Source organism: Corticium candelabrum, chromosome 13, assembly GCF_963422355.1.
Source record: "Corticium candelabrum chromosome 13, ooCorCand1.1, whole genome shotgun sequence".
Lineage (NCBI taxonomy): Eukaryota > Metazoa > Porifera > Homoscleromorpha > Homosclerophorida > Plakinidae > Corticium > Corticium candelabrum.
Window position 1 is genome coordinate 5,328,906 of NC_085097.1, and position 12,500 is coordinate 5,341,405.

The 12,500-nt window shown below is 43.2% G+C and overlaps 3 protein-coding genes across 3 annotated transcripts in view; 2 read left to right on the plus strand and 1 right to left on the minus strand.

The window, feature by feature from the left end:
- Positions 1–4,456, plus strand: part of LOC134188566 (sodium/potassium/calcium exchanger 4-like) — a 14,388-nt gene extending 9,932 nt beyond the window's left edge. Inside the window, exons 12-19 of the mRNA XM_062656732.1 lie at positions 669–765; positions 1,368–1,450; positions 1,610–1,843; positions 2,284–2,362; positions 2,439–2,553; positions 3,078–3,190; positions 4,029–4,094; positions 4,168–4,456. Of these exons, the coding sequence (XP_062512716.1) occupies positions 669–765; positions 1,368–1,450; positions 1,610–1,843; positions 2,284–2,362; positions 2,439–2,553; positions 3,078–3,190; positions 4,029–4,094; positions 4,168–4,311 (931 nt within the window). The 3' untranslated portion in view covers positions 4,312–4,456. The remainder of the gene's footprint in view (positions 1–668; positions 766–1,367; positions 1,451–1,609; positions 1,844–2,283; positions 2,363–2,438; positions 2,554–3,077; positions 3,191–4,028; positions 4,095–4,167) is intronic.
- A 719-nt stretch (positions 4,457–5,175) lies between these two features.
- LOC134188820 (sialate O-acetylesterase-like) lies at positions 5,176–6,854 on the plus strand. Its single transcript, XM_062657024.1, has one exon. It carries the CDS (start codon positions 5,199–5,201, stop codon positions 6,693–6,695), a length of 1,497 nt encoding a protein of 498 aa, XP_062513008.1. The 5' UTR covers positions 5,176–5,198; the 3' UTR covers positions 6,696–6,854.
- Positions 6,855–7,521: 667 nt separating this feature from the next.
- LOC134188567 (uncharacterized) overlaps positions 7,522–12,500 on the minus strand; it is a 13,047-nt gene continuing 8,068 nt past the window's right edge. Inside the window, exons 6-8 of the mRNA XM_062656733.1 lie at positions 8,843–12,500; positions 8,346–8,439; positions 7,522–7,992 (exon numbers count right to left, since the gene is read on the minus strand). The exon at positions 8,843–12,500 is cut by the window's right edge and continues 950 nt beyond it. Of these exons, the coding sequence (XP_062512717.1) occupies positions 7,722–7,992; positions 8,346–8,439; positions 8,843–12,500 (4,023 nt within the window). The 3' untranslated portion in view covers positions 7,522–7,721. The remainder of the gene's footprint in view (positions 7,993–8,345; positions 8,440–8,842) is intronic.

A 12,500-nucleotide genomic window follows, 5' to 3' on the forward strand; every position in this document is an offset into this window, starting at 1 on the left:
ATACTCAATAGTAATCAGTAATTAATAGTAATAATTAATAATATTAATATCAATAATTAATATTTTTAATAACAGTAATCAGTAATTAATAATATCAATAATTAATAGTAATCAATTAATAGTAATCAGTGATTAGTAATAATAATTGATATCTTTTAAGCAAATGTCATGTACAGCTGGACACGTTATTTGACTCTAGCTAGTGTTTCTAAGCGATTTTCTGCTCTATGTAAACATTTATTCTGATTAGTCTACTGTAATGATGATGATAATAATAATAATAATAATAATTAATATTAATAATTAATAATAATAATAATAATTATTATTATTATTATTATTATTATTTTGTGTCGTGTCTTTACAAACCAGACTGATCTGGTTAAGCACGACACAATTATTATTATAGTTAATTATGTAGATTGCCGTACGTCAAAGGAGCCGTTTATGAAATTTAAGAACAAAAGACGATTCACTAATTGTCAATCAATTAATAGTACTCAGTAATTAATAGTGATTATTAATAATATTTATTGATATTAATAATTAATAGTAATTAGTAATTAATAGTAATAGCTACTAATAATTAATTAATAATCTTTAATTGTAATAGTTGTATGTGATTCAGATAATGTATTTGAGTGGGTGGGTTCAATGTTTCTTTGTAGAGGAAGCTTTCAAGATGCTGGATGGCGTCTGATGTTGACTTCGAAATTTGCTCCACGAGTCAGATTCAAAGCTGCCTGTAGGGTCTTGCTTGATCAGGTTAGAGAGTGTGTTGAGTGTATTACATACATATACTGTATATGATGAGTGTAATGATTTCTATACAGTGTAGTTGTACTGTACATACGAAATTAATAATAAATAAATAAATAAAAAATAAATTAATAATAAATAAATAAATAATAAACAAATTAATACTAAATAAATTAATAATAAATAAATTAATAATAAATAAATTAACAAAACTAAATTTAGAATTACAAGTAAATTTTAAATAATTAAAACATTAACAATAAATAAATATAGTAAATAAATTAATAAATCTATTAATTAATAATAAATTTATCAATTAATAATAAATTAACTAATTGACAAAAATTAATTATTACAAATCACATAATTACTAATAAATAAATAAATAATAATTAATTAATCATACATAAATAATTTAAAACTAAAATTAACTAAAGACTACTAAATTAATTTACATCTTATTAATTAATTAATTTATTATTAATTTATCTTATTACTTTATTCTTATTTCAATGACTTTGTTATTTTATTTATTATTTTTAGTGCATTGGTTGACTAAAAGTTTCAATTATTCTACTACGTATTTGCAAATTCATTAATTTTTATAGATGGAACAAGGAAAACGCCACGAAATTCTGGATGCACGTGCCGCCACTGGCATATCAAATGTCGACAAACAGCCAACCGCAAAGTAGAACATTTACACACACACACACACACACACACACACACACACACACACACACACACACATGTACACACACACACACACACACACACACACACACACACACACACACACACACACACACACACACACACACACACACACATTGATCATATTTTCTAGCAATACTATTGATCAATATGACGATCCTGGTTTACCAAATCCGTGGTTGACACCAGGTATGATGAAGTACTTGTTGCATGAATGCCATGATTTTTGTAAACAGACATCGTTTGTAATGATTGAAGACATGACTGACAACTCGTTCAAGAACTGTTGGCTTGTATTCAAGTGGCTCGTCATGCTGCCGGTCACTTTTCTCTATTTCCTGACTATTCCAAATTGCAAGAAAGAGAGGCAAGTAATACATGCACACATCCAAAGACAAATCACACACACGCACGCACATGCACACACACACACACACACACACACACACACACACACACACACCACATGCACGCACACACACACACACACACACTAAATTATAAATTATAAATAAATTGATATAATTAAGACAATGATAAATTAATTAACGATAGATAAGCTAACTAATAATAAATTGTGTGTGTGTGTGTGTGTGTGTGTGTGTGTGTGTGTGTGTGTGTGTGTGTGTGTGTGTGTGTGTGTGTGTGTGTGTGTGTGTGTGTGTACATGTACAACTGTCAAGCCTCAAATGGTCGCCTTGTCTGTAGCTTAGGAAAATTCCAGCTGGAAATACATAATAAATAAATAATTAATTAATTACTTCAATTATCAGTAAAGCAAATCAGTTGCTCTATTCAATCATGCAGGTGGAAGCGTTGGTATGTGGTCACATTTATCAGTTCAATCACATGGATTGGAAGCTTGTCTTGGATTCTCGTGTGGATGGTGAGACATACACAGCTGTATGCATTCACACTAATTAATTAATTTATATGATATTGTATTTTTTGACTAATGTTAGATAACGATTATTGGCTACACGTTTGGTATCCCGGATTCAGTGATGGGAATCACGTTTCTGGCTGCAGGAACAAGCATTCCGGACATTGTAGCAAGCATTGCAGTCACAAGACAGGGTAAACAAAAACATCAAATGCATTTGTTTGATATCAACTCCTACTTAAATGTAAAATTACTAATAAATTAAAGAAAATTTAAAATTAATTAATTAAATGTATTTAAAATTTTTAAAATTTATTAATAATATTTTAAAAAATTAATTAATTTTAAATTGTAATTTATTTTTAAATTTAAAATTAATTTACATTTTAAAATTTAATTAATTAATTTTAAATTTAAAAATAAATTAAAATTTAAAATTAATCTATTTTAAAAAAATTGTTAATAAATTAAAAAATTAAATATATTTAAAATTTTATTTTATTTTTTAATAATTTTTGAAAAAATAAAATAAGATATTAACTGCTACTTAAATGTATATTATGTTAATTATTTCTTAAATTTAAAATTTATTAATTTTAAATTTTAAATTATTTTTACATTTTAAATTTGTTGATTAATATTTGATAAAAATAAAAATAAAAATAAATAAATAGTTTAGTTTGCCATTTAGTGCACATTGCGTTGTCGTGTTTTGTAGGTATGGGTGATATGGCAGTGTCGAATGGTCTTGGCAGCAATACGTTTGACGTTCTTCTATGTCTTGGAATTCCTTGGCTGATGAAAACGGGAATTGTAGAGCCGGGAGGAGAGGTAAGTATGCACACTAAACTTTTAGACTTGTGCGCGCACACACACACACACACACACACACACGCACGCACGCATACACATACTAGCCTCGGCCTCCCAGACCCATGTAGCGCCAATTCAATGTGCTGCGCTGGGTTACTTTACCACTTGCGCTAGCTGTCACGTGCGGTAGTTGTCACGTGTGCCACACACGTGACAGCTAATGCATGCAAAGGGACCAGCACGAGTTAGTGTTTTATCTACTGGCCATACTTAACTAAGGTCACGTGGTGTATGTGTGTATACTGTGTTCTTATTTAGCACAGTTAATTAAGCGTTTTTAACATAATATAAGTAAGCAATTAAACGGTGCTATTGTTATAGTCATTAACTAATATTGATCACGTGACTCATTGCTACCATAAAATTCATCAGAACTCGCACAAGAATTATTTCAAAATAGATTGTCGCATAATACTTACATTTATAATAAATTAAATAAATAAATATATTAATTAATATATTTTATAATCTTATGTAATAGTTTAAACTAACATAATTAATTAAAATTTAAATTCAGATTAATATAAATTAAAGATTAAAACATAGTTATACCATTTGTATTTGTGATTATAGTAAATTAATAAACATAAATTATTAATTAATTTAAAACTTAAAATTTAAGCTTAACAAATTAAATTAGTTAAAAATCAAACCTGCACATTAAATTGCTAAATTAGTTAAAATTAAATTAATATTAAATTTAAAATCAAATTAATATCAATACATCTATATAAATATTGTACTACAATTTCGACTAAAAATATATTACACACACATTGTGTGATGTATATTGTAGGTTGTGGTACACAGCGGTGGTCTCAAGTACACGGTGATCATGCTGTTTGCTACCGTCTTCATTGTGGTAAATTAAACGTTTCATACCAGCATACGGGAACTCGACGGACACGCCCACAATCGTAATTATTTTTGTTCAGATCTTCAGTTTTCATCTCAACGGCTGGAAGCTGAGCCGACGTCTCGGATACTATTTCGTCTGCGTATGCGCGGGTTTCGTCACTCTCTCGGTGCTGCTCGAATTCAACGTCTTCACGTTTGTCAATCCGCCGCCTTGTAGCTAGTCGTCACGACTGTGTGTAGAACGCATGCGCAGGAGAGCGAGCTAGCATTCGACTGCCTCCGCCTTTATTGCAACAGGATTTAAGTACGTATGTATAATTGCTCTTATTGTAAAGCAAGTAAGAATTTATTTTCTATTATAACAAATATTGTTTTGGTTGTGGTTGATATTAATGCGTACTTGTGGATATTTTACGATTTAGATTACTACTTGGTTACATGGCATTTCGCTTTAAGGCATTACTGCTATACACATTTACAGCTCGATCAGCAAAAATTTTTAGTGGGGAGTCGTTTTCTCAAAGGGACTCTCAAGACGTCGTTTGTTAATTAATTAGTTTACCCGAGCGCGCATGCGTTAGGGTTACACTGGACGGACCGACCGGCTATTGGAATGCAGCGCAAGCGCTAGTGCTAATGGGCATGCCAATCTCACGTGTCAGTCAATATGTCCAGCCCCCTTCTCACGTGCTTAGTTAGTTAGCAGGTGGGCCCAGTACTGTACGCATGCAGCAGCTAACTTAGGCTACTAAGCTAGTAGCAGTGCACTCTAGTGCTTCTTCATTAGTAGTTAACCCAGGCCCTAGCTAGTTTGTGTTGATTTTTCACAAACTCAAAACTAAAAAGTAGACGATGGCCTCGAGGCCCCAGACTTCTTCTCGCGAGGCATTGAATCACAAAGTTTGTCACAATGTGTTGAAACCCGATCTGCAACACTTTTCCTCTCGGTACCAGAGATTTGCCACCGTTGCCACGGTAACTGCATAAATGTTTATTTACGTGTGTTGTCAAACGTGATTGCTAGAACAAGAGCTCATATTTCTATCGCGCATGCGTGAGCGTCGACGTCATTTGTAGCCACGCCTCTCTAAGCTAGCTACTCATCCAAATGATTTGGCCTCTAGTCGTAACACTTTGCTCTGCGTCATGCGTGCACGCGCATCTCCAGATGAGCAGCATCTTTTCGGACGGCGCCATCATGCAGACGACCGAAGAAGGCGGCCATTCTCCCGTCATCTTCGGACAATCCAACGCCTCATCCTTGATACAAATCACCATCAAAGGACCACTCAATCTAACCACTGCTGCAGACAGCAAGGGCAACTGGCGGGTCACGGTTAAGGAAACTCCGAGCAATCCGGGTCCTTACAACATCTCAATTGTCGAGTATCCACCCAGTGGAGACTCACCACTGGACACGTTTAACATGTCGGACATCTTTTTTGGTGACGTCTACTTTTGCAGCGGCCAGTCGAATATGGCATTTACAATGCACGGCATATGGAACGCCACCGACGAGCTGGCAAACGCCAATCACACCAACATCCGTCTCTTCAAGGCGAGAGGAAGTTGGATGCCGTGCAATAACGCCACGGTAGCCTCGTTTTCGGCCGTTTGCTACTTGTCGGGTCGTGATATCATGACCATGCACACCGGATCGAGATATATGGGCCTTATCGAGTCCGCCGTGGGTGGCACGGGCATTCAACTGTGGGCATCTAATGAAACAGAGATGACATGCGGACAGGAGGCGGTCAGACTGAAGGAGAACTACAAGGCGGCCTCACTGTATGAGACCATGGTGTTGCCCTATCTTCCCTACGCGGTGCGCGCCGCGTTTTGGTATCAAGGCGAGGCGAATGCGGACGAGTGCTGTCCGATTGGACGAGAAGACTACTCGTGCTACATGGAGCACATGATCACAGACTGGCAGGGGGTGTGGGGCTACAAGGTACCATTCGTTCTCATCCAGTTGCACGCGTGGGGCTACATGGTATGCGACATGGAGCAAGTGCTGGCTAATGAGTTAGAGAGCGGCATCAGGCTGGCGCAGTGGGACGTCGGACGGCGCAATATCAGCAACGTCGCTCTCGTGTCGGCCGTCGACCTCGGGGGGCCCCTCCATCCTCCATACAAATCCGAAGTCGGCAGGAGAGTGGCATTAGCCACCGTGGCGACGGTTTTCTATCAGGACATCAAGTGGCAGTATCCGTACATTCGCAATGCGACCGGAAATTACACAAAGGGAATGTTTAGTATCGAGCTTTATATTGAAAATGGCGACGGTCTGCGTCTGGTGGAGACACCCACGTGTAATCAATCGGATGCGACTAAATGTTCGGTGTACTGCTGCAAGAACGGGGCGCCAGGGATGTTTATCCTTCTGGGGTATAACTGGAGCTCGTTCTATAACGCCAACGCGTATAACTTGCAGGTGGTTGATATCAAGGATCATTACATTCGGCTATCGATGCTGGCAAAGGATACGTACAAGGGGAAACCTCACGTGACGCGGATACTCTATCAAGTGGCGTCCGAGCCGTTTTGTTCGGTTGTCAACGGGCAGGGGATAGCCATGCCGACTCAGGGACCCATTCCTTTCTGATCTATAGTGTTGGAACGTTTGTGTGCGACAAGCTGCACGTAGGCGATCGCGTCGGTTTTTCGTTTGTGTTTGAGTTTTTATTGTCTCAACTAGATGTACACTGCATGCAATGCGTCTCTAGACATAACTGTTTTTTGAAAACGTGATATCCACTTTGTTACTCGACCCATGCGTCTCACTCCTCTCTCGTCATTCCCCGGATTGTCAACCATTCCCACCGGAGAGATTCTCTCAAACTATTCAGGCCCGGATCCAGAGGGGGTTCAGGGGGTTGCAACCTCTTTTCAATAGGCGTGCTTCAATAATTTTATATAATTTTATTAGAAAAGAGAAAATTAGTAATGCTATAAATGCCTAACTGCTACCAGGTCAACCCTCTTTTTAAAAAATTTCTGGATCCGGGCCTGCTATTATAGTATCTCTCCGCCGAAGATTGACAATCCGGGGAATGGCGAGGGCGGAGTGAGACTGGGTCGAGTCTAACTTTGTTCTATCTGTAGTCTATATAGTTAGTCTTGGCAAACGCGGATCCAGCGTTTAGTGCTCAAGTTAATTAATATTAATAAAAACTTTAAACTTTTTAAGTTAATAATAAGAGCAATTTTGAACTTGATACTGTTGTTAATATAAACTTTTGTAGTGGTAAAACGTTACTTGTGGTTTGAACCTCTAACTGGGTAAATTATAATTTGAACCCGACCGAATAGCGCTACAAACATCCGGGAAGGACGTCGGGAAATGCACCCCATAGGGACCTTGGTGCCTAGGTACGGAGGTAGTCCGCGCCTGGTTGGTCTTCTGTTGCTTGTCACTAAGTGCGTTTCCATCCACATCAAATCTGTTGCTCACATTGAGTAAATATATCAATAGCATAAATACATAATTAATATTAACAAACATTAAACAAATAAAACTATGTTGCCATAGTTACTGCAACAAATATCGGGCAGCAAACTGTTTAGCTAAATATAAAGTTAATTCACGGTACATAACAGTGCGAAGTCTTGTTTCTAGTTCATTAATGAGTTAATTGGTGGATGAGAAATTCTCTCCTAGAGAAACCTCTAGATCAGCTTGGAGGATTGCCAAGTCCAATGCATCGCTGGATGAATAGAGAGGGTTTGTCTTCGTTTCTATTGTTAGGGTTTCTTCTGGATGTTGGTATAGTGCGTTCTCGTTAGTTCCTGTTCCGGAATAGATTGGGTTGGAAAAGGCCAAGTTGTCGGGGGACTCGCTGCTGAATGCCACAGACGATGAGAGATTGACATCGTCGTCGTGGCTCATCCACTTGAAGGAACTAAGAAACAAGTGTATTAGGTACGTATTTTTACGCATACATGCACACACAGTGACGCACACGCACACACACACACACACACACACACACACACACACACACACAGTGACACACACACACACACACACACACACACACACACACACACACACACACACACACACACACACACAAACACACACACACACACACACACACACACACACACACACACACACACACACACACACACACACAATTCGCCTCGACAACTCCCGAAGTTTGTCATTATCGAAATTGATAACCACATTATTATATCCGGAACTGCGAAGGCAAAGCGCACATTGATTCCAACTTGGTGTCGTTATACTTACAAGCGTTTCTTCATTATCAACAGTGCGACGACAATTATCATCAAAATAGCTGCCACAGCTCCCACCGACGCTCCAACAATAATCGCAGTATCGCCTGAAACGAACAAGACAAACAGTATATTAGATTAGTAATTTGGCTGCAATCTGGGCTCCTGCAGTGGCGTCGTTATGTTCGGAAGCCATGGCCCCCTATTAGTAGGAGTGGCCTTGTTGACTATATGGTCATAAATTAACCCTAGCAACCGGTAGCCTCGCCCCAGACGCAGTGTGGATTGCAGTCCCGGATGCGCTAACATCACACTCCTGGATTGCAGTCCCGGATGCACTGTCCTCATCACTACTGTAGTGGTACTGAACATGTAGTAGTGATGGCAGCGCATCCGGGACTGCAATCCACACTGAGTCTGGGGCGAAGCTAAACAACTGGTCTCCCCAATTTTTGGAGCTCCAGCGACGCCACTGGAGTCTCCCGCCACGCGCATGCCCACACGTCTTACCTCCGCTTCCTCCTTGCTTTCCAACTTGTCCTTGTTGTGAAGACGCTTCGTCGTTCACAGTAATTGTTATCTCGATGGAAGAAGAGAGGCTATCCACACCCCCATCCGATGCAACAACGGCAAACCGATACGTCTGCCCGTCCTCGACTCTCCCAACGAGCAAAATGGCGCCGGTCGATCTAGAAATACTGAACGGAAGTTCGGCCTCGCTTTGCGGCTGTATAGAATACGTCACTCGTCCGTTGTCTCCTTGATCAACATCCGTAGCCGTCGCCGTCATCACAACCGTCTGTAATTCCATCGAGCTGCTGATGATTGCGTCATACGACGCCGTTCCCCCTTCGAAAAATACGGGACTGTGATTGTTGATATCGACAACAGTGACGACCACCTCGCACGTGCCCGACATGGGCGGCGAGCCTCGGTCGGATGCGACCGCGGTAAAGCTGTAAGTCTCGGGTCGGAGTTTCCCGCGCACGGCAATGAGACCACTAGACGGTGAGATGGCAAACGGCAACGAGGGATCCTCGGACTCGATGCTGTACGTCAAGATGGCGTTCGCTCCGTCGTCCTGATCGGTCGCCGTCAGCGTCAAGACGGATGTCCCCGCACTCGAGTCTTCGCGTATCTCCGCGTTAAAGACGGGCTGATTGAAAAACGGCGCCTGATCGTTAACGTCCGTCACCGTGACGACGACCAGGACGGCGGTGCTCCGCGTCGGTGTCCCTCCGTCGGACGCGCTCACTCGCAGCACATACTTCGGTATGAGCTCGCGATCTAGACGAGCCCGCGTCGAAACGACGCCCGTCGTCGCGTCGACGGTAAACGCACTGTTTCCGTTTCCGTTCGTGATCGAGTACGTCAAGCGTCCGTTGATCCCGCTATCTTTATCCGTCGCTTTAACGACAAGAACGGACGTACCGACACCCGCGGATTCGACGACATTAGCTTGGTAGCTCGTCGCGCTAAACGCCGGTGAGTTATCATTGATATCAACAACGGTGACGACGACCGTGGCGGTGGCGGAGTTGGGAGGCAGTCGACCGTCGGTCGCCGTGACGACCAGACTGTATGAAGCGATCGTTTCTCTGTCGAGGGCCTGTGCGACGGTTATGGCTCCCGTGTTGGGGTCGATGGCGAATTTGTTTGATCCAACGCCGTCGAGCACGTATCGGATGACCGTCGCTTGGCTGGTCGATGATGATCCTTCGACGGCAGTGACGGTCACGACGGCGGAGCCGACGGATCTGTCTTCTCTCACTTGAGTTGTGTAGCTCGAGGGTGTGAAGACGGGCTTGAGGGCACTCGGTTGAACCACAGAAATGGTGACAATGCATTGAGCACTCGTCGACGGATTCCCGCGGTCTTGAGCTTGTAGTGTGAGAACGTAGGAGTCCGTTGCGGTGCGGTCCAACTTTCCGGCTAGTGTAAGCAGGCCAGTGGTCGAATCTAGGTGAAACTTGGTGGCGAGGTTCCCGGATGTTATAGTGAAGGTGAGTCGCCCGTTGGTTCCGCTGTCTTTATCCGTGGCCTTCACGGTAACGACACTCGAGCCGAGAGGCAAGGCGTCGGTGACGGAGACCTGATATGATGACGGACTAAATACGGGAGTGTTGTCATTGACGTCGGTTACTATAATCGAGACCAATGCTTGAGCCGTTTTCGGAGGGTTCCCCGAATCCGTTGCGATTGCCGTCAACGTGTAGCTGCTCGTCGTTTCGTAGTCCAGCTGTGAAACGGTTCTGATATCTCCACTGTTCGTATCGATCACAAACGGCTGAGAAGTAGACTGAAATTTGTAGGAAACTTTATTGAACGGAGCCACATCGCGGTCGTAGGCTTGAATCGTTCCGATTAGAGACCCGGATAAGACGTCCTCTCTGGTGACGAAGGTATAGACTGATGTCGCAAAGTGAGGAGGTTGGTTGACGGTTGCCTTGATCTTGATAGTCACTCGAGCCGTCGACGAGAGCGGAGGGTTACCGCCGTCGGCCGCCTTTGCGACTAGAACGTACGTCGACGCGGCGCTGGCGTTGAGTCGCGCGGCCGTGTGAATCGTTCCCAACGCCGAATCGATTGTGAAATCTCCTCGATCTCCGCCAATCAGCGAGAACGTGATCCTACCGTTTGTGCCGGCGTCCGGATCCCTGGCGGCAAGTCGCAGTGCCGACGTTGCAACGGGCGTCGTGTCGAGCAACTGAGCGGAATAGGACGCGCGACTAAACGACGGCGAGTTGTCGTTCACGTCGATGAGACGAATTCGGACGTTAGCAAATGCTGTTTGTTTCCCCGCTTTGGCTTGTACAATAAAGGTGTACCCGCCGGGGACCGCTTCGCGATCCAGACTCTTGTTGTTGGTGATGGCCCCCGTTTTGGGATCGATCCGAAACGGAGCCGCGTCGGCCGGGTTATTAATCTTGTACGACAGTGTAGAGAGAATCGTGCTGTCCGGCGACGTCGCTTGCACAAGTAAAACGGTCGATCCGATGGTCGCATTTTCGTTTACAGATTCAGTGTAAGTGTCGACGGAAAACGTGAGAACGGAAGCTTGATTTGACACGATTTTTACAGTCAAGATGCTCTGACCCTTTCTCCCCGGACTTCCTCCGTCTGTCGCCGTGATCTGTAAGGTTACAACAATTGTCTGACTTTGACTCAATAGGCTTCCTGTCGTGTAGACCTCTCCGGTTCTCGGATTGACTTCGAAGTCGGTCGATCCCGACAATGAGTACCGGACCTGTCCGTAGGCTCCCGAATCCGCGTCGCTCGCGTTTACGGTGGCGACGACGGAGCGGTTGACGGCTAGATTCGAGACAGAAGCGGCATAGATGGTTTGTGAAAAGACCGGAGAGTTATCGTTGACGTCAGAGACGTCGACTTCGATCTGAGTAAGTGTCGTCTGTCTCGGACTTCCGCCATCAGTGGCTGCTATGATTAACGAGTACGAGTCTATAGTCTCATAGTCGAGAGGTGCTGCCGTCGTTAGTTCTCCCTTGTTCGGACTCATGTAGAATTTGTTGCCGACGTTTCCTCCTTCGATCGAGTATTTTATGTTTGCGTTCGTTCCGGCGTCTCCGTCTGTCGCCGTAAGGGTCACTAAAACCGTTCTTACGGCGACATTCTCGGGGATGGTCACATTGTATTCGTCTTGTCCAAACACCGGCGCATTGTTGTTGACGTCGGTGACGTTCACGAGAACGGAGACCGTCGCAGTCTTGGCGGGAACACCTCCGTCTGTCGCCACAGCGACGAGGGAGTAACTCGACTTGGTCACGTAGTCGAGACTCGAGTCCGTACGTATGACTCCCGTCAACGAATCCAATACAAAATCGTCGCTCTTGGATGCGAACGTGTACGTAACGTTGCCGTTCTTGCCACCGTCGACGTCACTGGCGGACAGTTGGAGAACTCGAGCGCCGACCTGGATCGTCTCATCGACTGTTACTCGATATGCGGACTTCGAAAACGTCGGCACGTTGTCATTTTCGTCGGCAATAGACACGACGACGGTTGCCGATCCGGTCCTGGGTGACGCATCCGAGTCTGCGGCATACACGGTGAAGGTGTAACGAGCCTTGACTTCGCGATCGAACGACTTAAGCGTCGTCACTTCTCCCGTCTTCGAATCGATCGCAAACTCCGTCGCGACACTCGCATC

Bases quoted from the DNA above. Each gene is read 5' to 3' on its own strand.
- LOC134188820 (XM_062657024.1), top strand. From the start codon at position 5,199: ATGATTTGGCCTCTAGTCGTAACACTTTGCTCTGCGTCATGCGTGCAC.